Source organism: Sminthopsis crassicaudata, chromosome 1 (assembly GCF_048593235.1).
Source record: "Sminthopsis crassicaudata isolate SCR6 chromosome 1, ASM4859323v1, whole genome shotgun sequence".
In the NCBI taxonomy this organism is placed as follows: domain Eukaryota; kingdom Metazoa; phylum Chordata; class Mammalia; order Dasyuromorphia; family Dasyuridae; genus Sminthopsis; species Sminthopsis crassicaudata.
In genome coordinates this window covers 14,437,830-14,460,349 of record NC_133617.1, presented here as the reverse complement: position 1 = coordinate 14,460,349, position 22,520 = coordinate 14,437,830, and the positions used below count along the sequence as shown (strand labels likewise).

The 22,520-nt window shown below is 62.8% G+C and overlaps 2 protein-coding genes across 2 annotated transcripts; one reads left to right on the top strand and one right to left on the bottom strand.

Annotated features, from left to right (window-relative positions):
* Positions 1-3,013: 3,013 nt before the first annotated feature.
* On the bottom strand, positions 3,014-13,920 carry LOC141558056 (uncharacterized). The gene is made up of 2 exons (XM_074294695.1): positions 12,648-13,920; positions 3,014-3,593 (listed from the first exon to the last, which is right to left on the bottom strand). Exon 1 carries the CDS (start codon positions 13,690-13,692, stop codon positions 12,727-12,729), a length of 966 nt encoding a protein of 321 aa, XP_074150796.1. The 5' UTR covers positions 13,693-13,920; the 3' UTR covers positions 3,014-3,593; positions 12,648-12,726.
* GAS2L1 (growth arrest specific 2 like 1) lies at positions 13,169-22,266 on the top strand. Its single transcript, XM_074294721.1, is given in 9 exon segments — positions 13,169-13,295; positions 15,231-15,940; positions 19,275-19,382; positions 19,578-19,617; positions 19,620-19,673; positions 20,030-20,136; positions 20,138-20,289; positions 20,599-21,484; positions 21,487-22,266. Coding segments are annotated over 8 exon segments (2,349 nt in total). The 5' UTR covers positions 13,169-13,295; positions 15,231-15,247; the 3' UTR covers positions 21,796-22,266.
* Positions 22,267-22,520: the final 254 nt, after the last annotated feature.

The following is a 22,520-nucleotide window of genomic DNA, read 5'->3' as shown; positions in this document are numbered from 1 at the left end:
GAAGCGACTTTCACGTGGACGAGTCGGAAGGGAAATGGCACAATGAGGATCAGTCCTTGGCCTTAAGGGAGGGAGGTCATTTCATTCTCATCTCCCTCAACCTATTCCTCCCTGGGCTCAGCCTCCCAAATGAGCCTGGTGGAAAAAGCCGAATTCTTGTCCGGGTGTTGGGGAGAGACCTGCCCTCGAGCAGGGAGCAATTACATAAAAATCTCCTGTAGGACTTCGCCCAGAAAGGGTCACTCTGGAACAGTGAGTTTGGGGCGACCTCTGGCCCCAGCCACGGTGGCGGGTGCCCATCTGGGTGAGAACAACATGAAAGCATCCCCCTCCCCCCGCCCCAGCATCTTTAGTTGGACACTGCTGATTGAATGGGCCAAAATGGAGTTCCTGGCCCCGTCATTCAGGTTTCCGTCCAGTGAAGGCTGAAGTTGGCGCCATTTGGGGACTTGCCTTCAGGCCCAAAGCGCACTTGCTCTCCCGGACTAACGCTTCTTTCTTTGCTGACGGCTCAGCCCATTCTCTGGGTTTGCAAGATTCAGTCTGTGCGACTGAGAAAAGAGCGTTTATAAGCGCTGAGCTTTTCCTGTTCTCGGCCATCTGGTCGTGTGATCCACCGCCTTGGACTGCCTTCGAGGCTGTAGGGAAGAAGGGACCACGGCTGAGCTCTTCCCCAAATGAAGCTTTGTAGGGGCCAGCCATGACTGCCCCTGAAGTCGGCCTTTTCTCTGCTGGATGGGGAGAGGGATTTGGTAGTGCAGCAGCCCACACCGGGCGGCTGAGGCTGGGGGAAAGGCAAAGAGCCTCCTTTCCCGGGACTGCCAGGACCGAGGAGGCTGGGGGTGCGGCGGAACGTCCTGTGCTGAGAAATGCCCGGGTGCCACGGAGGATACAGAGAATCCGAGGAAGCCTGGCGTGACGGGATGCAGAGCGAGAAGTCACCAGAACAGACCACGAGAACCGGCCCAAAAAGGATCCAGAGCCACGGACCAGAGCGGCAGTGTAAGATCTAAACTAGAGACACCTGACTCTCAGCACTCAGAGGACCAAGATTCAAGTCCTGCCTCGTGGCTTCAGGAAATCCTTAAACTCAACCTCAAAAATATGGCAGCGGGAGGAGTCAGTTGTCTCTCAAGTCCCTCCCTTCACAGCATGTGCTCCCGCATTCCGGCAGCTCTCCTCCATCTCAGCCAGTCTTGCCAAGTGCTTCACGTGGGTTCTGGGGCCCGTCACCCCCGTAAGGCGGGTACACCAGCTATCACCCCATTTAATGGCCAGGGAAGGGAGGGGATCCCGAGGAATCAGAAGGAAGAGAAGGAGGAATGATGGACCATAACTTCTTCATGACCATCTTTGGAGGAGCTGGAGAAATGAGAAGCTCCAGAGGGAAGGAAGATGCTGCTGGGGAAGCTTCCTAACCCTGAGGATGGGGAGGGGGGCTCCTCCTCCACGGGGTCTTCAAGCAGAAGCCAGAGGGGATTTTTGTTTCCATTGTGATTTGGCTAAGATGGCCCCTGATATCCCGCCTAACTTCAAAGTCCTGGCAGCCTCGGGGTGCGGTACAAGGTCTCCTTTTTGGCTCTGGGAGGGTGACTCGCCTCCCGTACCTGCACTATCGGGGGTAAGATTTGAACCCATGGCCCCAGTTCATAGGGCCAAGGGAGTGGCGATGGTAGCTGAAGGGGCTGGGGATGGGCTCTCGGAACTGATGGTGAGGGCCGTATCCCATTGTACCGATGGGTCCCCAGAGAAGGGCTCGCACAGGAAACGCTCTGCGTCCCACTTGCCCTGTGACTTCTCCAGGTGCCCCGATGGGTGTGGCACGTGTACCCGAGCCTGCCTGACCTTGTCCCGTCAGGGAAGGTCACGGTCTCTGGAACCCAGGACCCTCCCTGGAAAAACCGCCTGAGGAGCCGGAGCCTCAGAGCTGCAGGCAGCACGGTGCTGACCCCAGCCCCGGTCACCCTTGGAAGGCTGGCTGGCTCCTTCACGCCCGGCTGAGTGCGCTCTGCCCGGGGGGAGGCCGCAAAGCATTCTGGGCTGTTGGGAGGAGTTCTGCCGGCTCAGGGAGTGGCCACTTCGGGCCCACAGGTAGGAAGGGGGGGTTTGGGAGGGAGCCAGAGCATCCCCTCCAAGCAAAAGAGCAGCCTAGGAGTTGTAAATGTTCCCTTATCAATGTTTTATTTCCTATGCATTTACTTATTTTGGCAACTTTCCCAATGACTTCTTGATGGGGTTTGGCTAGGCAAGCCTGTTTCAGAAGTCTCCTGAGCCCTTCATTTTACAGAGGAGGAAACTGAGTCCCAGAGAGGGGAAGGGACTTGGCAAATCACTTTTTAATGTTTGCTTATCTGTTCATGGGGGTGATGTAGCAGCCGCCTCAGCGAATTGTTGTGAGGCTTTAATGAGACCATGCACATAAAATATTGTGCAAACTCAAAGCGATATAGAAACGTGCTATTACACATCCACGTAGAACCTCCCTCGGGAATTCTACCCTCCTCCTGGCAGTGGGCGTCTGCAGAACCCAGTGCCACGTAGTCTTCGTTTGGTCTCAGCTAAGATCCTTTTCCTTCCTGGGCCTCAGTTGCTCAATCTGTAAAATGGCCTGATCTGAATGTCCTACAAGGTCCCCTCTGAGTTCGTATGAGTTAAGGATCTTTGGAGCTGAAGGGATCTTAGGAAATAATTTGACAGCATCGTCTCTTTCCAACGTAACATTCTAGGATTCCAAGTTTTGAGTGAGCAAATGCCAATCTGTAAGAGACTGGGCCCAAAACGGGGAGAAGCTTATTATTGTCATGAGTGAGATCCAGTGCAAAATCCAAGGCCGAGAGACATCCCCGATGCATAGAGAGAGTGCGGCCTAGGTGAGGTCCAGAATCCCTCAAAATAATTTGATCTAACTATCCACACAGGGAAAACTAAGTGGATGAGAACTACCTAATAGTCCAGAGGTTTCAGATAAATAATAGCTCAGCCCATCACCTTTCTGAATCAGATTAAAATGTAGTTCCTGAGTTTTTTTAAAAAAAGATTTTATTTAAATATTTCCCAAATACGTGTACAAATTTTACCTTTTTTTGAAATTTTGAGTCCAAATTCTGTCTCCCTCCTCCTTGAGGAAAACCATGCAAAGCGTATTTCTACATTGACCATGTAACAAAATAAAAATAAGTTCAAAAAAAAAAAAGTTTGCCTCCATCTGCATTCAGAGTTCACCCATTCTCTCTCCGGATGTAACGTTTTTTCTTTCTAGGAATGTCATTGGAATTGTCTTGGGTCAGAGTAGCTCCGTGTTTTACAGTACAGCTTGATCGTCTTTACAGGATCCCTGTGGGCAGAACCTTGTACGCCATGTTCTTCTGGGATTGCGTTAATTCGTGTGGATCCTCCCAGGTTTTCCTGAAATGATCTCCCTCATCATTTCTTCCAGCACAATGGTATTCCATCAGACGGGTACAAGAGATAGAACTCTGGGCCTGGAATCAGGAAAACTGGAGTTCAAATCCGGCCTTAGCCAGTTCTAGCTGTTTGACCCTGGACAAGTCACTTTACCCTGTTGGCCTCAGTTTCCTCATCTGGAAAATAAGCTGGAAGAGATGACAAACCACTCATGTGTCTTTGCCACGGGGTCACAAAGAATCATTGAAATCATTGAAACTGAACAATAAAAATGTTATCACAATCATGTACCACCCTTTCTTTACCCACTCCCCAGTTGAGAGGCATTCTTTAATTTCCATTTCTTTGTCACTACACCCACACACAAAACCCTGCTATGTTTTTCTATGCATAGATGCTTGTCCTTTTTATTTGATTTCTGGGATACAGGCCTAGTAGTGGTATTGCTAGGTCAAAGGGTATGTAATTTTACAGGCCTTTGGGCCTAGTTCCAAATTACTCTCCAGAACAGATGGATCAGTTTGCAACTCCACCAATAATGCATTAGTGTTCTAGTTTTTCCATTTCCTCTCTGGCCTATTTAATTTTAATGTGTTGGTGTGTTGTTTTTTTTTTTAAAGGAATATGCAATTGTGTGTGGTTCTAATAGTGGCCCTTGGGGATCCCTGCATACAGTATATTTGAGCCCCACATATTATGATTGTGGTTGGACAAGCAACCTATTGAAAGCAATCGATGGAAATGGACTCTGGAGGCAGGAGGCCCAAAATTGAAAAGGGGGATGGGGGGGGAAATGAGCAGTCTGGGAACAGTCCAGGGCTTTCCGGGCTCCCAAGCATCACCCAGAAACAAAACCGGGTTCTGAGGATGGCGCATATCTGTCAGGCAGGGAATTATGGGGGGAAGAGTTAGAGTTACCCAGAGGGCAATGGGGAGACATTGATGGGCTGAGCCCTTGCGGTTGGATCTTAGCAAAGAAAGGATGTGAGAGGGGGAAAGCGGGCTGGTTGCTTAGCAATGATTGTTCATCCTTTGTTTTCAAGGACGATCAAGGATATCCCAGCTTTTGTGGCCCAGCAGTACTGCTGCGATGGAAGACGACTTGAGGAAGGAGGACTCATGGCAGAGAGCCAGGAGGTGGGCAGGGGCGTCAGGCTGCCATGGTGGAGGGGACGCCCACACCCGGGCCACGCCACATGCGCCACAGCCGAGCGCCTGAGGAAAAGACTAAGGAAATGTGAACTCTTGGCAGCCATCTCGCTGGGATGAGAAAACAGGTCTAGAGAGGCTGGGGCTTGCTCCTCTCCCTGATGGATGCTGACTCTAAGGACTCCCTGGTGCTCTCTCCCCTTGTATCTGGTCTTTCCCCATTCAAGCGTAAGGTCCTGGAGGACAGGACCATGGACACAGGACTAGAGGGACAGCACCACGGGCACAGGACTAGAGGGACAGCACCACAGGCACAGGACTGAGGGAACAGGACTATGGGCACAGGACTGAGGGAACAGGACTATGGGCATGTTCCTGTGGCTGCCATCCAGCAAGAGCTGATCGAATGCTCCTTGACTTGACCTACAGGCAGGGGCAGGGTCATTTACCCAAGGCCTGGACACTCAGTCTGTCAATGGCCTTCCTACTCCAGCTGTACACATCACCAGCTTATTGTGTCCTGTTTGTCTCTTTAGAAATATATTCTCAGGGGGAGGCTAGGTGGTGCAGTGGGTAGAGCACCAGCTCTGAAGTCAGGAGGACCTGAGTTCAAATCTGACCTCAGACACTTAACCCTTCCTAGCTGTGTGACCCTGGGCAAGTCACTTAACCCCAATTGCCTCAGGGGAAAAAAAAAATATATATATATATATATTCTCTTCCTTTTTCTCTCTTCCCCCTTCTCTGTTCCTTCCCTTCTCCCTTCTTTCCCTCTCTCCCTCCTCAAGCTTTTCTCTTCTATTCCTTTTCTCTTCCCTCTTTTCTCCTTTTCTTTCTTTTCTCTTCCCCTTTTCTCTCTTCCCTCTTTTCTATTCCCCCCTTTTCTCTTCTCTACCTCTTTCTCCTTCCCTCCTCTCTCTCTCTCTCCCCTCCTTCTCTATGTAAATATTCCATATGTATATATTCTATTGTTTTCCCCCTGAGGCAATGGAGGTTAAGTGACTTTCCCAGAGTCACACAGCTAGGAAGGCTTAAGTTTCTGAGACCAGATTTGAACTCAGGTCCTCCTGACTGTGTCACCTAGCTGTCCCTTTCTATTGTATTCTTACTGCTGTTACATTAAGATCCCAGGACATGGATTTCAGGCCATGAGAGACCCAGTCCACGTCCCCCATGCACTGTCCTGGCAGTCCCGGAAGCCCTCCAGTGTCCTTGTCCCATCCGGGTCCCCCACAGATGCTGATGGGGGGCTGGGCACCCTTCCCCCTCAGGCCCCCCTTTCCCCGGGGCTGCTTGCTGCTCTCAGATTTTTGGATGAAAGGGGACTTGACCCAATTGCTTCCTAGGAGGCAGCCCACGGCCCGGCTTGTGCAGCCCCCATCCCTGTGCCTCCTGGAACCCCTGGCTTCCTTCAGAGCTGCTCTGGAGGACGACCCCTTCGGGGCTGGGTGGGACGGGACGGGCAAGTTGGAGGAGGGGTGGGGGTGGGGCCCTGGCTGCCTGGGTGGGCCCCAGGGACCCTGCCTGGAACACTTGGGCAGACAGGGCACGGATCACTGCCCGGTTTCCGCCGCCTCATCATGTCCTGAAGAAGAAAAACCACTTTGGCTGTTAATAATTGATGCGGGTTCTCCTGGCGGGCGGGCGCCGCACTCAGGGCCGGCTTTTCCAGTAACTGGCCGGCTGGATTCGGGCCCAGGCCCGGCCTCTCGGACTGAGCATCTCCTCCCGGGAGGGTCTGCAGGGGAGGAAGGCGAGTCCCACGGGCCTGCAGCCCCTCAGCGTGCGGGGACCCCCCGGGCAGCCCTCCTCACCTTTGCACCCTCCCTCCTCCCCCCCAGCTAAAATTTCCCATTCAGTTGATCCTGGAAGAATGGGGTCTCAGATGGTTAAGGAGGCTGTTGGTTCAGAGGCAGAGGGGGGCCAGGAGGGGGGGCCTGGGGCAGCAAGGCAGTCCCAGGACAGAGTGCTGAGCCCGACCCGGGGACCTGAGTTCGAGGGGACGTCAGACACTCACAGGCTGTCCCAGGGGAGTCCCTTCTGCCCCCATTACTCAGCAGCTCTCTGCCTGGCTCGGAAGCAGCTCCACACACAGCTGTATGCAGGTGGACACACACACCCACACACCCACACACCCACACACACCCCCGACAAAGGCATGACAGGAACGTCCCCCCTCAGGGCTGCACGCAGGTGGGCGGGGGAGACCCAGAGTCTGCCCACCGGAGCCAAGCGGCCCCCCCAGGCTGAGGGGAGGGGGAAGTCCTCTAGGACCGAAGAACAGAGATCTCTCATTTTGTGGACCTCCGTCCCCAGCCCGAGTGCTAGGCAGTGACCGGCATACAGTGAGTGCTTCATAAATGTTTGCGGGGTGATTATGTGAACTCGTGCCGGGGCCCCCGCGGAGCCCGTCTCGCTGGGCCCGGCCCTCGCCACTTGCCCCAGCTCGCTTCTGCAACGTCTCTGAGTCACGGGGTCCGGCCTACTCACAGCCACAATGACCTCTGCCCTCTGGCCTGGCCCGTGACCTTGGAGGAGCGCCGTCTGCTGGACAGGGAGCTGGGCTGGACCAGCAGCTGGACAACAGCTCAGGGGATGCTCTTTCTGACCCCAAGGACCCACTTTGGTTTCAGCCACACGCTTCTCCTGCACGGCTTCCAGGGGAAAGCAGGAAGGGGAGTTCTGGGCCCGGAGCCGGACTCGGATGAAGCCATCTCACCGCCTGCCTCAGTTTCCCAAACTGTAAATAATGAGAGTAGCCCCGTGTATCACCTAACACAGACGGCGCCTAAGCCTTCCTTCTTCCCCTTCCTTTTAGCCAGCCCATGGCCGTTCCCTCCGTGTCCACCAGGGGCCACTACTGCGTAAGCCAGGACGCCTCAGGTGCGGGCTCCGGGTCCCGGAGTCCTCCAGCAGCTCCTGCAACCCCGTGTGCTACAGGGGAGGACTCTGGGCCCCAGGGGCGACCGGAGACCTGAACCCCTCAGAGGCAGATGTGTCACCCCTCCCCCTTGTCTCCTGATGACCGGGGGGGGGGGGGGGGGGGGTTCCCGGTTCTCGGGTTGTTTTCCGATGTATCCGACTCTGACTCCACTTGGGAGGGCGTGGCCCTTTCCTTCTCCAGCCCATTTGGCAGATGAGGAAACTGAGGCAGCGGGGGCCGGGACGTGCCCACAACCACAAGCGAATGTGTCAGCGGTGAAATTTGACTCAAGGCCCTACTATGTGCCGAGCCCCGGCCCAGGTGCTGGGGGAGGGGGGCCACACAAGCTCCCCCCGTCCTTGGGGAGTGAGGCGGGAACCCTAGAAGGGAACGCAGCATAAGCAGGGGGCTCCTGCCCAGAGGGGAGGCGCCCCCCAGGAATCCTCTGGGGAGGAAGAGGGGGCTGGGGGACGTCCCAGTGCGGGCAGGCCCTCCTCCGTGAGACGGCAGCTGAGTCCCTGAGCCAGGAAGCCCGGCCCGGAGGACCGGCCCGCTGGAAATCCAGACCCGGAGCCGCCCCGACCGGGCGAGCAGGGCTGGCGAGCGCAGCAGGCCGGCTTGGGGGCGGAGAGGCCGGTCCGGCTCCCCGGGCCGGGAGCTCAGTCAGCGGGTGGAGGAGGGACCGGCCGGACCCACCGTCCCGGCGCCCCGGCCTGCCGGTGTCTCCTCCCGGCTCCGGCCGCGGTTTCCCCTTCTGTACATAGAAGGGGGCCACGTGACCCCCAAGTCGCTTCCCGCTTGAAATCCACCGTCGCAGGAGCCCTCGAGAAGCAGCCCCCAGGTAAGTCTATAGTGTCCCGTCCTCCCGGGGGTGCAGAGAGCGCTGAGGATTGTGGGAAAAGGACCGGGAGAGACTCTCCCGGGGATTCCAAGCTGCGGGGGGGGGGGGGGGGGGGGGGGGGAGAAGGGAGGAGGAGGGAGCAAAGGCACCGAGCCGGAGGGGGCGGGGGAGTAATAATGCTCAAACTATTAGCAACAATGGCTTCCATCTCACAGCCAGCCCCGGTTCAGTGCCTCGTCAGGTACCTCAAGCAGCCCTCACTACCCCGAGAGAGGCGCTGCTGTTCTAGGTTATTCCCATTTCACAGATGAGGAAACCAGGACCCCCAGGCCAGGACCCCGGGCGCTGGGACACGTGGCCAGTTACACCGCAAACCGTATGGGAGGGAGGGGCCCCAGGGGGGCGGCCTGGAGCCGGACCGGGGGAAACCCTGGGGGGAAGAGATAACGGGCTTCGGGAGCGTCCGGCGGGCGGCCGAGGACTCGGGGTGGGGCTCAGCTGCCGAGGGAGAGGGGGCCCCGAACGTGGGGGGCCGCGGGGCGGAGCCAGAGCGTGCGGGGCGGGGCAGAGGCCTGGACTGGGGGAAAGGCCGCTGGGTTTAGCAATCGGGAGCACGTGGACGCCTGGGGGGGAACCGCGGCCTGAATCCCAGGGGGAGGGGGCAGGCTTGGCCCATCTCCTGGGCCCTTCGGGGAGTTCTCCTGGGGGGAGGAGCCCAGCCCGGCGGATGGCGGGGTCAGAGGTCAAAACATGGAGGTCAGGGAGAGGGTGGGGGCAGACTCCCCAGGCTGCTTACACACACCCTGTCCTTGGAACGGCCCGGAAGGCAGGGCAGGAATTCGCCCGTTTTCCAGAGGGGCTTCCCCCCAAGTGAGGGCTCGCTCCACAGGAGCAGATGGCGGGGAGCTCGCCCTGAACCCCCCACAGCCCTCCTCGTCCAGGCGCGGGCCCGGCCACGTCCCTCCGGCCGGCACCGGTCACTCCTTCCAGGGCCGTCCCGCTCCCGACACGCTCCGGCGCGCTGAGCAGATGGCGCCCGCGGCCTCCTCGCGCTGTGCGCGGCCGGCCTGCCTCCCCCTCCCGTGGTGGGCTGGGACTCTCCCCTCCCCCTTTTATCTCCCCTCATTTACTTCCCTGTGGGGGTGAGAACGAAGGTCCTAGAAGGCAAGAACTGCCCGCCTCATGTGACTCACACTGTGCGTGACACACACGACTCAGGCCATGAACAGTGTAGACTTATGCATTTATTATGCGCCATCTGGGGCCAGGCCCTGAGGACGCAGACCAAAAACTGAGTCTCCCGGTGCGCTGGGAGCCCAGACCGGCCCTTCGGGAGCCTCGTTCTGAGAAGCCCCTCGCCTCCCACCCGGGGAGCGGCACAAATCGCTGCCACCTTTCATCCCCAAAGGGGCCCAATGGAGTTTGGCACCTGTGAACTTCCGTAGCCGGGCTGAGCTTAGCGGTCCGCCTCGCAGGGCGATCACGGATCAATGGCCAAAGTCTGAAGTCTGAAAACGCTGGGGGGGAGGAAGTCAGGCTGGGCTAGCTCACACGGGTACAATGTCCAGGGGAGGATTTGAACCTGGTCCTCAAATTCAGTCACCATTTTCCCCACAGATTGTCCCATTCCACAGGACCCCCCCACAGAGGCGGCTCTGGCCCAGTCACCATCCCTCTCCTCCATTCGTCCCACAGGAGACCGATCTGCCAGCTCCTTGCCCCCCCCCCCAGCCACCATCTTTCTCCTTCATCCCACAGAAGACCCTGGTGTGGCCTGGCCCCGGGGCACTCGGCACCCCCGAGGTGCGTCTGCCAGCCCCCACCTCCCCCTCCCCCCACGGCACTCGGCACCCCCGAGGTGCGTCTGCCTGCCTCCACCTCCCCCTCCCCCCACGGCACTCGGCACCCCCGAGGTGCGTCTGCCTGCCCCCACCTCCCCCTCCCCCCACGGCACTCGGCACCCCCGGAGGTGCGTCTGCCAGCCCCCACTTCCCCCTCCCCCCACGGCACTCGGCACCCCCGGAGGTGCGTCTGCCAGCCCCCACCTCCCCCTCCCCCCACGGTTGGCTCAGGGCCACAGGGCCGCTGGGCCAAGTTTTGTGGGTCAGTGAGTGCCGGGAGAGGGCCGTGGAGAGGGAATGGGGCCATGGTTTCCTGCTTGTTCCCAGCCCTCCCCAGCTGCAGGATCTGGGCCAGCTTGAATGGGGAGAGGCCCCAAGGACACCGGGAGGGCCCCCTGGGGAGAGGCTCGGGTCTCGATGACCTTCCCTCCCACTGAGTAAGAGAGGTCACTAGGGGTGGGCCTGAGCTTCAGGGCCCCCCTAAGGCAGCCTGGCTAAGGACCCCTCTGCAAGTGGGTCAAGCTCTTGGGTGCCCCCTCAGCCCCTTTGTCTCCCCTTCCTGGGAGGGTGGGGTGGGGGCCCTTTGCCAAGTGATGAGCTCACCCAGCCCCCCCAGCAGAGGCTCGGCTCAGCGGCTTTGTCTGGGCTGAGAGGACTGGGTGGGTCTGGGCGGCCCGGCCAGCTCACACTGAAACCTCCCCCGGCTTCTGCTGGAAGCCTCCCTCGGTTTCTTCGGGGCTCCCAGGCCCAGGGAGGCAGCGAGGACAAGCCTCGGGGAACAGAGATCACAACTAATAATTAAAACTAATGGCCCCACTTAGCCAGGGCTTCAAGGTTTGGAAAATGCTTTACAGGCCCAGGAGGAGCCCATGACCGGGGGCCCTTCCCGCTGCCCACGCTGGGCTCCCAGAGGCCTTCTGGCTCAGGGCCAGGCAGCAGCCACTCCCCCTTTCCCAGCCTCAGTTTCCTCTCTGTACCATAACGGGAGTAGAATTCACCTCCATTTCAGAGCCATCAATGGGAGGGATCGGGTGTTAGGGCCCAAGCTGGACCTGGAGGGAAGGGGGGGAGGGGGCAGCTGGTCAGGTTCCCCACATGGACCGGGCAGGAGGGGGGAGGGGGTGTCCCCCTGGGATCCGGTCTGGGGCCTTCTCCGGGGCTAGAGAGGGGACATCAGCCTGGCTGGGCTGGGAGGGCTTGGAAGCCAGAAAGTACAACGTACAACTGTTTTAGAAACAAGAGGGCAGCTTCCTCAGAGGATTCGGACCACTAGAGCGCTGGTTTGGGATTAGGTCTGGGTTCGAATCCACCTCCCATACCAGCTCTGCACCTGAGGCGCTTGAGCTCCCCTATAAGATTGGGACCTGACAAGCGTTTTGGAGGCACTGAGAGCACAGAGGGGGCCTATCTGGGGCAGGGGCAACCCCGTGCTGTCTGCAGGGTCACTGACCCGCGGAGTGGGAGACATCGCTCCAAGCCTGATGGGACGCTGCCTCGGAGCTGGCGGTACCGTCCCACTGGCCCCCCGGACCTGAAGCCCCCCAAAGCCTCCTGTCACAGCAGCCCGGGGCCCACGGGACGTGGGAGGGGCCTCCAGCCCGCCACTCGCGGGGCTGTTCCCCACTCCCCGATCCTCCCGGCTTCCCAGCATCCTCCTGCAGGCTCCCTCCCCCAGGGCCAGGCGGCAGATGGCAACATTTCCTGGGCGCTGGTTGGCTGGGATCTAGTCCCTCCTGCTCTGTTTGAAAATAAGCCCTAGTGCGGTTAACCCTCTGCAGGGGTGCACAGCTGCGGTGCCGCTGGGGGGGGGAGCGCCCCCCTCCCCCCCAGACCCTGCCGCACTTGTAGGAAGGAGGGACTTAGTCAGCGCCATGGGTGGAGACCGGGATCTCTGAGGCTCCCTACCCCCCTGGAAAGTAGGGAGCCCTCTTATCCCCATTGTACGGAGGAGGAAACAGAGGCCCGGGGTCCCAGCTCTGCGCCCCGCCCCCACCTCACAAGGCTTCTTAAGGGGCATTTGCCGTCGCTGCCTCCGGGACCGGCACGGAGTGCATGCTGGGAAACTCCCAGAGCTGCTGCCCGGACTCTTATCACCCTCCCAAGGCCACGCTGGTCCAGGCCGGAGGTGACCGAGCACAGTCCCTTCCTTCCTCCCCGGGCCCCCAGGAAAGGTCCCCCTGCCACCCAAAGTATCTTTTCCTGAGCAGAGGGAGGCCTGGGAACAGGCTGGCCCCATCTCCATCCTCCTGCCCCGTGTCCCCAAGGGAGGGTGGGGGTGGGGGAGCCTTAGATTCTGGACCTCGCCCCCCCCTCACGGACTCCGGCCAGATCAGACAGCACCTCCCCCGGAGCCCCCCCCCCCACTCCGGCCGGAGCAGCCCCCCCCCCCCAGACACACTCACACTCCCCCCACGCCCACAGCAGCCAGCGGAGGAGCCGGTTGGACGTTGAACGTTCAAACTTGCTCGGGGCCCAGGGCGTGACTCACCTCCAGACTCAGCCAGCCAGAATCCAGCCCTGGGGAGGGAAAGGGGGCGGGGAGGGGGCCCGAGGGGGAGGGGGCCCGGTTACCTCACCCGAGTTATTAAAGCCGTAGAGTCCCCGGCCCTGCACAGGCTGGAGGCCGCTCGTAAGAGCCCTGAAGGCCGAGGCAAGTCAGGGACCGTCTCCCCTCCCCCTAGGCCGGGGGGAGGGGGCTCGGAGAAGGACTTCCCCCACTCCCTCCCACGTCCCGGGAGCTGAGGGTGGAAGTCCGGGAGTCCGAGCGGCTCCGGCCAGAGAGGGAGGAGGAAGCTCGGCCAGGGCGGGGGCGGCCCGGGGTTAGCTCCCCGGGACTCGCAGGCCAGCGGCGCCAGCTTCCAGGGCGCAGCCTCTCCCTCGCCGCCCCCGGCACGTTCCCCGCCGGGCTCCCTCCGCCCGGAGCCCCCTCCCGCACCGTCCCGGGGCCCGGAAGGAGCCGGTCCGGGGGCGCTTGAGCTCCGGGACCCGGGAGGACCTCGAGCACACGCCGCGGCGCCGGGCCAGGACTCCAGGGCCCGGGGCTGGGTCCGGCGGCGGGGCCCCGGGCATCCCCCTGCGAGGGCCGCGCTCCCCGCGGACAGGGCGCTTGGAGGCCCCCCGGGACCCCGGGGCGCAGGTGGGCGCGGTCCCAGGGGGCTCCGTCTCCCCGCTGCGGGCCCGGGAGGGGAGCTGGGGGGCCCGGCCTGGAGCCGCTGCACTGGGCGCTGGCCCTTTAAGTGATACGCGCCCGCCCTCCCTGGTCCGGCTCCAAGTCGGGGGGGGGGGAATGAGGGGGGGAAGAAAAAAATAATAAATGAGCCGGAGGCAGGGCGGGGGAGGGGAGCCGGGGCTTTTCGGGGCTGGGCTTCTTTCCTCTTTCTGCCGGCGGCCCAGGCCAGACGAGCCGGGCCCAGCCTGCGCCCAGCCCGGCGCCAGGGGGAGGCCCGGAGGGCGGCCTGGAGGTGGGGGCGCAGCGGGACCCTCGGGGGACCCCGGGGCCGCGGGCGGGCCTGCTCCGGACTGCGGCGGGCCATGCGCGGCCGGGGCCGAGCCGGCTTCCCCGGGCTGCGGGCGGCGCTCGGAGATCGCGCCGGGAGAGCCGGATGAGGCAGGTGAGCGCGGGAGGGGCGGGGGTCCTGGAGCCGCCAGACGTCCTCCCCCTCCGGCCCCGCCCCCGGCCCAGGTGGACAAACCGAGGCGGGCGGACTTCGAGCTGCCCCCGAAGGCCCCCGCCGCGGGCGGGGCTGGGAGAGACCCCCGTCTGCAGCCCCCCCCAACGCCTGCCCGCGGCTCCGGCCCCGCCCCTGTCGGGTTCTTTCCCAGGCAGGCCCCGCCCCCGCAGGGCAGATGCTTCCAGCCCTGGAGAAAGCCTAAGTGGGGAAGCCCCCCAAGCCCCCGGGGCGGGAGGGAGAGAGCCAGGGAGCGAGAAAGAGGGGCTCGCGGCTTTTGTGGTGACTTTGGGCCAGTCACTGCCCTCTGGCTCTCAGTTCCTTTGTATGTAAAGAAAAGAGTTGGAACTGTTTATATCCAAGCCCCCTCCCAGCCCTGAGCCCGCTCCCAGCTCTGACACCCCCTGTTCTAAGCCCCTCCCAGCCCCAACACCTCCTGTTCTGAGCTCCCTCCCAGCTCTGACACCCCCTGTTCTAAGCCCCCTCCCAGCTCTGACATCCCCTGTTCTAAGCCCCCTCCCAGCTCTGACATCCCCTGTTCTAAGCCCCTCCCAGCCCCAACACCTCCTGTTCTGAGCTCCCTCCCAGTCCTGACATCTCCTGTTCTACATTCCCTCCCAGCTCTGACGTCCCCTGTCCTAAGCCCCCTCCCAGCCCTGACATCCCCTGTCCTAAGCCCCCTCCCAGCTCTCACATCCCCTGTCCTAAGCCCCCTCCCAGCCTGACATCCCCTGTTCTAAGCCCCCTCCCAGCCCTGACATCCCCTGTTCTAAGGCCCCTCCCAGCCTGACATCCCCTGTCCTAAGCCCCCTCCCAGCCTGACATCCCCTGTTCTAAGCCCCCTCCCAGCCCTGACATCCCCTGTTCTAAGGCCCCTCCCAGCCTGACATCCCCTGTCCTAAGCCCCCTCCCAGCTCTGACATCCCCTGTCCTAAGCCCCCTCCCAGCCCTGACATCCCCTGTTCTAAGCCCCCTCCCAGCCTGACATCCCCTGTCCTAAGGCCCCTCCCAGCCTGACATCCCCTGTCCTAAGCCCCCTCCCAGCCTGACATCCCTTGTCCTAAGCCCCCTCCCAGCCCTGACATGCCCTGTCCTAAGCCCCCTCCCAGCCCCGATATCCCCTGTTCTAAGCTCCCTCCCAGCCCTGACATCCCCTGTTCTAAGCTCCCTCCCAGCCCCGATATCCCCTGTTCTAAGCTCCCTCCCAGCCCTGACATCCCCTGTTCTAAGCCCCCTCCCAGCCCTGCCATCCCCTGTTCTGTACTAAGGCCCACCCCTAGAAAGGCCTGAGGCACAAATGTGTCTGGGAGACAGATTACTCCCCCAGCTACCCCCTCCTGCCCCCCTCTCCCCCACCCCATTCCCTCTGGCCCCGGGGGCTCACTCGGTCCTTCTCCCCATAGCTCTCAGGGCCCCGAGGATGACGAGCAGCCCGGCCCCAGCCATGGCTGACAAGGAGAAGAGTGGCATCCAGTGCTCGGCCTCCAAGAGCATCCGGCCCTTCCGCTCCAGCGAGGAGTACCTGGACGCCATGAAGGAGGACCTGGCCGAGTGGCTGAACGCCCTGTATGGCCTCGCGGTCCCTGCCGGGGGCTTCCTGGAGGCTCTGGAGACCGGGGCGGTGCTGTGCCGCCACGCCAACAACGTCAACGGCATCGCCCGGGAGTTCGCGGGCCACCGGCCGGAGGCTGCTGGCCGGCTGCGGCTGCCCGCCCGGGAGGTGACCTTCCAGGCCCATGGCGTGGCCCCTGGCTCCTTCCTGGCCCGCGACAACGTGTCCAACTTCATCGCCTGGTGCCGCGGGGAGCTGGGCATCCCGGAGGTGCTGATGTTTGAGACGGACGACCTGGTCCTGCGCAAGAACGAGAAGAACTTTGTCCTCTGCCTGCTGGAAGTGGCCCGCCGCGGCTCCAAGTTCGGGGTGCTGGCCCCCATGCTCATCCAGCTGGAGGAGGAGATCGAGGAGGAACTGAGGGACCAGGCCGGGGAGCCGCAGCCTCCTGCCACCGGGGACGAGGACAGGGAACGGCGGCCCGGGGCCTCGGGGATCGGGGCCTACCCCAGCCGGGGCCCCAGGATGACCCTGTGTGACCTCCGGAACCTGGATGAACTGGTGAGAGATGCGCCGGCTGTGGGCGCAGGGAGGCCATTTCTTCCCCGCCGCTTTGTGGAGGGGGGGGGAAGAGCGGTGAGCTTGAGCTGGGGGGTCCCAGGGCCTTGGGCTGCTCCTCCGTAAAATCTGAGGGTCAGACCAGTGGCTCCCTGAGTGCTCTGTGTCCCAGTGCCGTCTCGGTGCCTCCCTTTGGGCCTCAGTTTGCCCCTCTGTAAAATGAGCGGGCTGGGTCACAGGACCTCTGAGGCCCGTCCCAGGATCCACCGCTCATCCCCCCCCCCCCCCCGCTCCCAGGTGTACAGAGGCTCTTGATTCTCAGAAACACGTGCTAGGTGCTATTGTGTCTTACAGATGAATACAGATATTTTACAGATGAAGAAACTGAGGCAGAGAGGGACTGATTTGCCCAGGTTCCAACAGCTAGTAAGCGCCTGAGGTCACATTGGAGCCCACGTTTTCCCCACTCCAGACCCGACTGATCCCTGCCTTACGTGGCAAGGCAATGGGCGCAGATTGTTTTAGGGGCAGAAAAGGAGCGGGGCCTGCTGGGTCCCTTCCAGCACTTACCCCCCGAAGATCATCGTCCCTCTCCCAGCTTGGGAACAATTAGGGTCCCCAAGGAGGCGGAGTCTGGCCAATCCCGAGTGCAGCCGAAGGTCGGTCCCGGCTCTCCCAGCCTGCCGGGGATGGGGAGTGGGCCCCGGCCCCTGGCTACCAGGGGCAGGAAGAGGAAGGTCCCTGTCTGGCCCTCTGGAGGCTTCAGGCCTGCTTGGGCAGCTGCTGGCCCCCTTCCCCCCTCCATCCTCCCGCTGTCCCAGGGCCTGGCACTCTTGGTGGCTGGGAGAGCCACCCAACGAAAGCCCTCGGGGAAAGCAAGGCCAGAGGTAGGGGCAGGAGTGCAGACTTAGTGGCTGCTGTGCTGTCCTGGCCCCCCAGACTCTTTTCGGTGGGGCCTTTGCAGTCCCTGGCCTTGGCCCTGAGAGCCCAGAAGCCCAGGGTGGACGGGCCTGGACCAGCCCACAGACTCCCGGGTACCCAGGCAGTCCCCAGCTGAGCCAGGCTTGGCAGAGGCTGCTGGGAGGGCAGCCCGAGGAAGGGCTGCCAAAAGGCCCCACCTGCTTATTTCTTTCCGGGCCACGGTGGCGGTGGCCATGGAGAATCAGGAGAGGGGAAGGCCCCACTGAGCCGGCCCAGCTGGGTGGGGACACTCGGATTGCCTGGGTCCCAGGGCCCGGCCTGTCTGAGAGCTTGGCAGCCAGGCCCGGCCAAGGCGGCCCCCTCCCCTGCTCCCTGGCCCGCCCTCAGCCTTGCCCATTGAAGCCTTCAGCGAGCGAGCATCTGTTAGTCTCAAGGCTCCCCACTGGGCTGGCGGACGTTTTAGGGGCTCAGAGGAGGGCCCTTTCTGTGGGGGCAGGACCCCCTGGCACGGCTCGGAGGAGCCAGACTATCCCCTCTGAGCTTTCCGGTGCTGCTGTCAGTGAGGGAGAATCCCGGAGCCCCGGGGAGCCCCAGGCCTTGTTTGTGACAGACAGCAGCTGCACAAAGTGGGAAGGAAGGAAGAAAGGAAGCCTACTATGTGCCAGGCCCTTTAGAAATGAATCCTCTGGGGGCAGCTGGGTCAGGAGGACCCGAGTGCAAATCTGCCCTCAGACACTGTGTGACCCTGGCTGGGCAAGTCCCTGAACCCTATTGCCTTTGAACCTTACCACAGCCTGCAAGAGGTGCTATTATTATCCCTGCTTTACAGTTGGGGAAACTGAGGCCCCAAGTCACTTAGCTAGGAAGTGCTTGAGTTTTAGCCACCGAGCCAGCCTCGTGGGCTCATGAGTGGGCTGGGGGCCAGGCCGGCTCCTTCCCTGCAGGGCCCTGAGCTTGGGCTGAGCTGCAGCGTTAGGGGATAGAGAGCAGCCCCAGGGGGGAGGAATTCCACAGGGAGCTTGGGGCTTTGGTGGCCATGGCTCCCACCGGAAGTGTCCGGGAACAAGGTGGCCCGGGTTCTGCTCCTTGGTCCCGTCGTTGTCACTGTCCTTTGTCATTGCCCTGTCATTGTCACTATCGTCGTCCTGTGTCGTTGTCCTTTGTCAGCTCCAGCCCTGACGTCGGAGGGGAAGAAATTGGGGCCCAGAGGATTTGAGAACCTGAGCCGGGCCCAGGGTCCCTGCCCTGCCCTTTCCCCGACCCTCCAGGGCAGACCTCAGAAAGTGTCCCGAGGGGCCTCCTGGGGGAGCCCCGCTTTGGGAGGCTCCCTCAGGGCCAACTCCTGGCCTGGCTGGGAGATGAAGGATGTAGAGAAATGCCCCTTGTTCCCACCTGAGAAGAGAGAGCAGGGGTCCCGACAGAGGGGGCTGCAACGGGAAGACTTACAAGGCAGAACCCCGAATTCGGGTTCCGCCTCTGCATGAGAATAGTAAATAATTACAGCGAATGGCCTCGATAATAACAGTAATGTCTCCTGCCCCGTGCCAGGCACTCTGCTGAGTGCTTTAAAAATCTCTTTTCATTTGATCCTCACAACCAGTGTGGGAGATAAGGGCTATTTGACAGATGGGGAAACTGAGGCTGCAATGGGCTTTGCTTTGCCCGGGCTCATGCAGTTATTATGTGTCCAAGGCAGGATTTGCACTCGGGCCCAGCACTCTGGGTTCCAGTCCTGGGCTCCTCTCAGGTTTCATTTGGAAAAAGAGAGATTTGGACCAGCTGGCCTGGGATCTGTGAGATCTCTTCTGATCTGCAAGATCCCTCCTGATCCACTAGGTCCCTCCTGGCCCTTGGAGCCTCTTAGTCCCAGCTCCTGAGGGCTCAGATTCTCTCAGGTGATGGGTAGAGGCAGGGGGAAGTGGAGGAGAGGCCCCAAGTCAAGAAGGGGAGGGATGCACCCCCAAATCTCCACGCCATCAGCTTCCCTGAACCCCCAGATCTCCCCTTCTCTGGGGGCCGGGAGTGAGAGGCAGAGAAGCTCCTAGTACTGAGGGAAAGGCCAGGGACCTCTCTGGGGTTTTCACGGCCCCCGAGCCGGTGCCCACTGCCACTGGGCCATCGTCCCCTCTCCTAGGTGGGGGGGCAGGGAGCCGGGCCGGAGAGGCCGGAGCCCAGGAGAAACTTCCGGCTGATTGGGGCCCCCCAAATATACCTCCTACCCCGCCCCCCATCCCACCCTGTGTGCTGGGTCAGAGGCAGACCCCTGATGTCCTGGAGGAGACTCCCCGAGGGAGGAGGGAGGTTCGCCAGTCCGTGTCCCTCTGCTCCAGGCCCGGCCCCCTCCGCAGACTCCCCCTGCCCTGCCCCAGGTCCCCCCCGGAGGCCGAGGGCCGAGCTCCAGCTTCTGTGTCCGCAGGTCCGGGAGATCTTGGGCCACTGCACCTGCCCGGATCAGTTCCCCATGATCAAGGTGTCGGAGGGGAAGTACAGAGTGGGAGACTCGAGCGCCCTCATCTTTGTCCGGGTACGTCTCTCCGGCCGGCCCCTTCCCAGCTGGCCGCACCCCGGGGGGGGGTCTCAGCCCTGGCTGGAGGGGGGAGGTCAGCGACTCCGGATAGAGCCCCCTCCCCCCGCAGCTTCCAGGAAGGGGGATCCTGGCCTTGAGTGGGGGTCGGGGCTGGGAAGAAGACTGTGGGTGATCCAGGACCGCTCCCCCCAGGTCCTCCGAAGCCACGTGATGGTGAGGGTGGGCGGAGGCTGGACACGCTGGAGCACTACCTGGACAAGCACGACCCCTGCCGCTGCGCCTCCGTATGTGAGTGCGGGGGAGGGGCTCGGGCGGGCGGGGCTCTCCCCAGCGCCGAGGCAGGCCCCCCCTGCCGGAGCCCCAGCCTTGGCCAAGCCCCGGGAGGGCCCCAGATTTGAACCCGGGTTCGTATCGCGACCTTCCGGCTGGGTGACCTTGGGATTGGGCCTGATTCGTTGGTGGGGGGGCCCTCTCCCAGGGCCACGCCTCTGGGTCTCGGAACCGGAGTGCTGGGTGCCCGCCAGGTGGGGAGCCGGACGGACGGGGAGGGCCCGGGGTGAAGCCCCTTTAACTGCCAGGGCCTGCCCCTGTGCCGGCGGGGAGGGGAGAGGGGCGGCAGGGGCTGACTGACCCTCTCTTTTCAGCACACCGGCTGCCCCAGCCCCGCGCCCTGACCTTCTCCCCCCAGAAGGCGTCCCCGGCCCCCAGCCCCAGAGCCTCCAGCCCCGGGGCCCCAGCGCTGGCCAGACGCGGGGAGCCCTGCCCCGGGCGGGGAGCGGAGGGGCTCCCGGACTGAGGGGCTCCCCGCCCGGCTCGGGGCGGGGGGCGCGGGCTCCCCGCAGGCCTCCACCAACCCCCGGAGCCATCGGGACGGGCCGGAGCCGCGGCCGTCCAACCCGCTGAGGTAGGCCGGGCGGGTGGGGGTGGAGGGCCAGGCTCTGGTCCCTCACGGGTTACTCCAGCCTGGATCATGCATCCGGCCCCCTGTGCAGGAAGAGAGCCCCTCCGCCTATGACTCATTCCCAGGGAAAAAGTGTGGCAGGCTTCCTGTCTCCATGGCAAACCCAAACTAACAGGCCAGGCTTGGGGCAGCCCTGGGCCAGCTCCCTGGATGGGGGAGGGGCAGCCCACAGATGGGGGAAGGGGGGGCTTCCGCCAATTCCCTGCCCCCCCCCTCGTGCCCTCCGACCCCAGCTGCCCTTGTCTCCTCCAGGCTGCCCCCAAGGTCCCGCCGCTGCTCAGGTGACAGTGACTCCTCAGCCTCCTCTGCACAGAGTGGCATCTTGGGCTGCTGCCGGGGAGAGGAGGGGTCCCCGGGACCCCGGAAGGACGGTAGCAGCCAGCGAGCGACCAGGGTCCCGGCGGCGCTCAGGAGACCCCCGGCTCACCGCAGCAAGTCTCGGGACCGGGGCCCCGGGCCCGGTGCCCGTGTGGAAGAGCGTGGCCGGCCCCGAGGAGCCCAGGGCGGAAGGGATGCCCGCCCGGCGGCCCCGAGCCCCGCCCGGCGGGCACGCAGCCAGGGCCGAGAGGACCAGACGATGCTCCTCATCCACCGAGACAGAGACGGGCAGCACTCGTGGGCCCGGCCCGGCGGCTCCGGCAGAAGCACCCCCAGGGCCAGGAGCCCCGCGCCGCCCCGCGCCCGGCCCCAGCCCGCGGCGGCCCCGGAGCCCCCCCGGCCCCTGCAGGTGGTGGACACGCTCTGCCAGGAGCTCGAGGAGCTGGCTCGGACCTTCCGGGCCCCCCTGCAGCTGGACCCCGGGCAGGAGCAGCAGCTGTACCGCCGCCTGGAGGAGGAGTTCCTGGCCAACTCAAAGGCTCTGGAGGCGGAAAAGGCCGCCCTGGCCCCGGCCCCCCAGACCACCCCCGAGCCCGCGGCCCCCGACTCTGCCTACTGCTCCTCCAGCTCCTCCTCTTCCTCCCTCAACTTCTTTAGCAAGCACGGCCTCCCCGGAGAGGGCCCCCCCGGGCCGGCCCGGCCCCCAACGGGGTGGCCGCCGTCCCCAACGGCTCCGGCGACGCCTGGGACCCCAGGACCCCGGTCCGCGGCCGTGGCCCGGCGCTCTCCAGCTCTTCAGATGAGAGTAACTACTGCCCTGCGCTCAATGATGTGCAGGAGGTACCTGAGGGGGGCTGGAGCGAGGCGGAGCCCGGGGGCTCAGGGGACGAGCGAGGGGGCCCGGGGCCGGCCAGGCTTGCCACAGACCCGCTGAGGCCGTGCGCCCGCCCTCGGGTGGACAACCAGCCGGACAGAAAGCCATCCCGCATCCCCACCCCTCTGGCGCCCCGAAGGCCCTCGGCCGACCACAGAGCCTGGCAGGGCCTGCCCTCGGGCTTCTCGGGCCTCCTGGAGCCGTTGGCTCAGGGGCCAAGGGGGGACGGTAGGCAGGAGGAGGGGGCCTGGATGTGACCCGTCCGAGCCCCCTCCAGGTCTTGCTGCTAGGGCCGGAGGGGCCCCTGGTCCTCCTCCCCGGGACTGCCGGGACTAGGCTGGGGTGGCCCAGAGTTGGCTCCCAAAGGGGGCTTCTCCCTTAGGTTTGCCCCCACCCCCTTCTTCCTTCCTATGTGGCCTTAGTTCTAATTGGGTCCACCGGACCCGTCCGTCTTCCGTACCCTGAGTCCAGGGACCAATGTCAGGGAAAGACAGGAGTGGGAGCGCGGCTGACCTCGTACGGTCATGGATTTAGGGTTTGGGGGAGGCAGGTGGTCTCCCCGTACTGTACAGTGGGCATAGCAGATCTATTTAAATCTAATATATTGAGAGAGTGTGTGAGTGAGTGAGAGAGGAGCGAGCCCCCTCGGCGGCCCCGAAACCCCTCCCTGCTCTGTAACCCCCGCCCTGAGAGAGTCTGAGCTCAAGAGAGTAAACTAATGTGCATTGCCCTCAGTGTGTTTATTGGGGGGGGTGGAGGGGCCCCCGGGAGGCGAGGGGGGGTCCAAGGCGCGCTAGGGACAGCATGCGGGGCCCTCCCTCCGGGTTCCTGGTTGTGCCCCCGCGGGGCTCTCCAGAAGGGACGGACCCCCAGACCGGGCGACGCGCCCCGAAAGGGCCCAGTTTTAAGCTAGAAGAAGCCCTTTTCTGAGATTCAGAGGAAAGAGGGAACGCAGCTTCTCTGGGAGGAGCCAGAGGGGCTG

Excerpts from the sequence above, each read along its gene's own strand:
- LOC141558056 (XM_074294695.1), bottom strand. The coding sequence starts at position 13,692 with ATGGCCCGCCGCAGTCCGGAGCAGGCCCGCCCGCGGCCCCGGGGTCCC.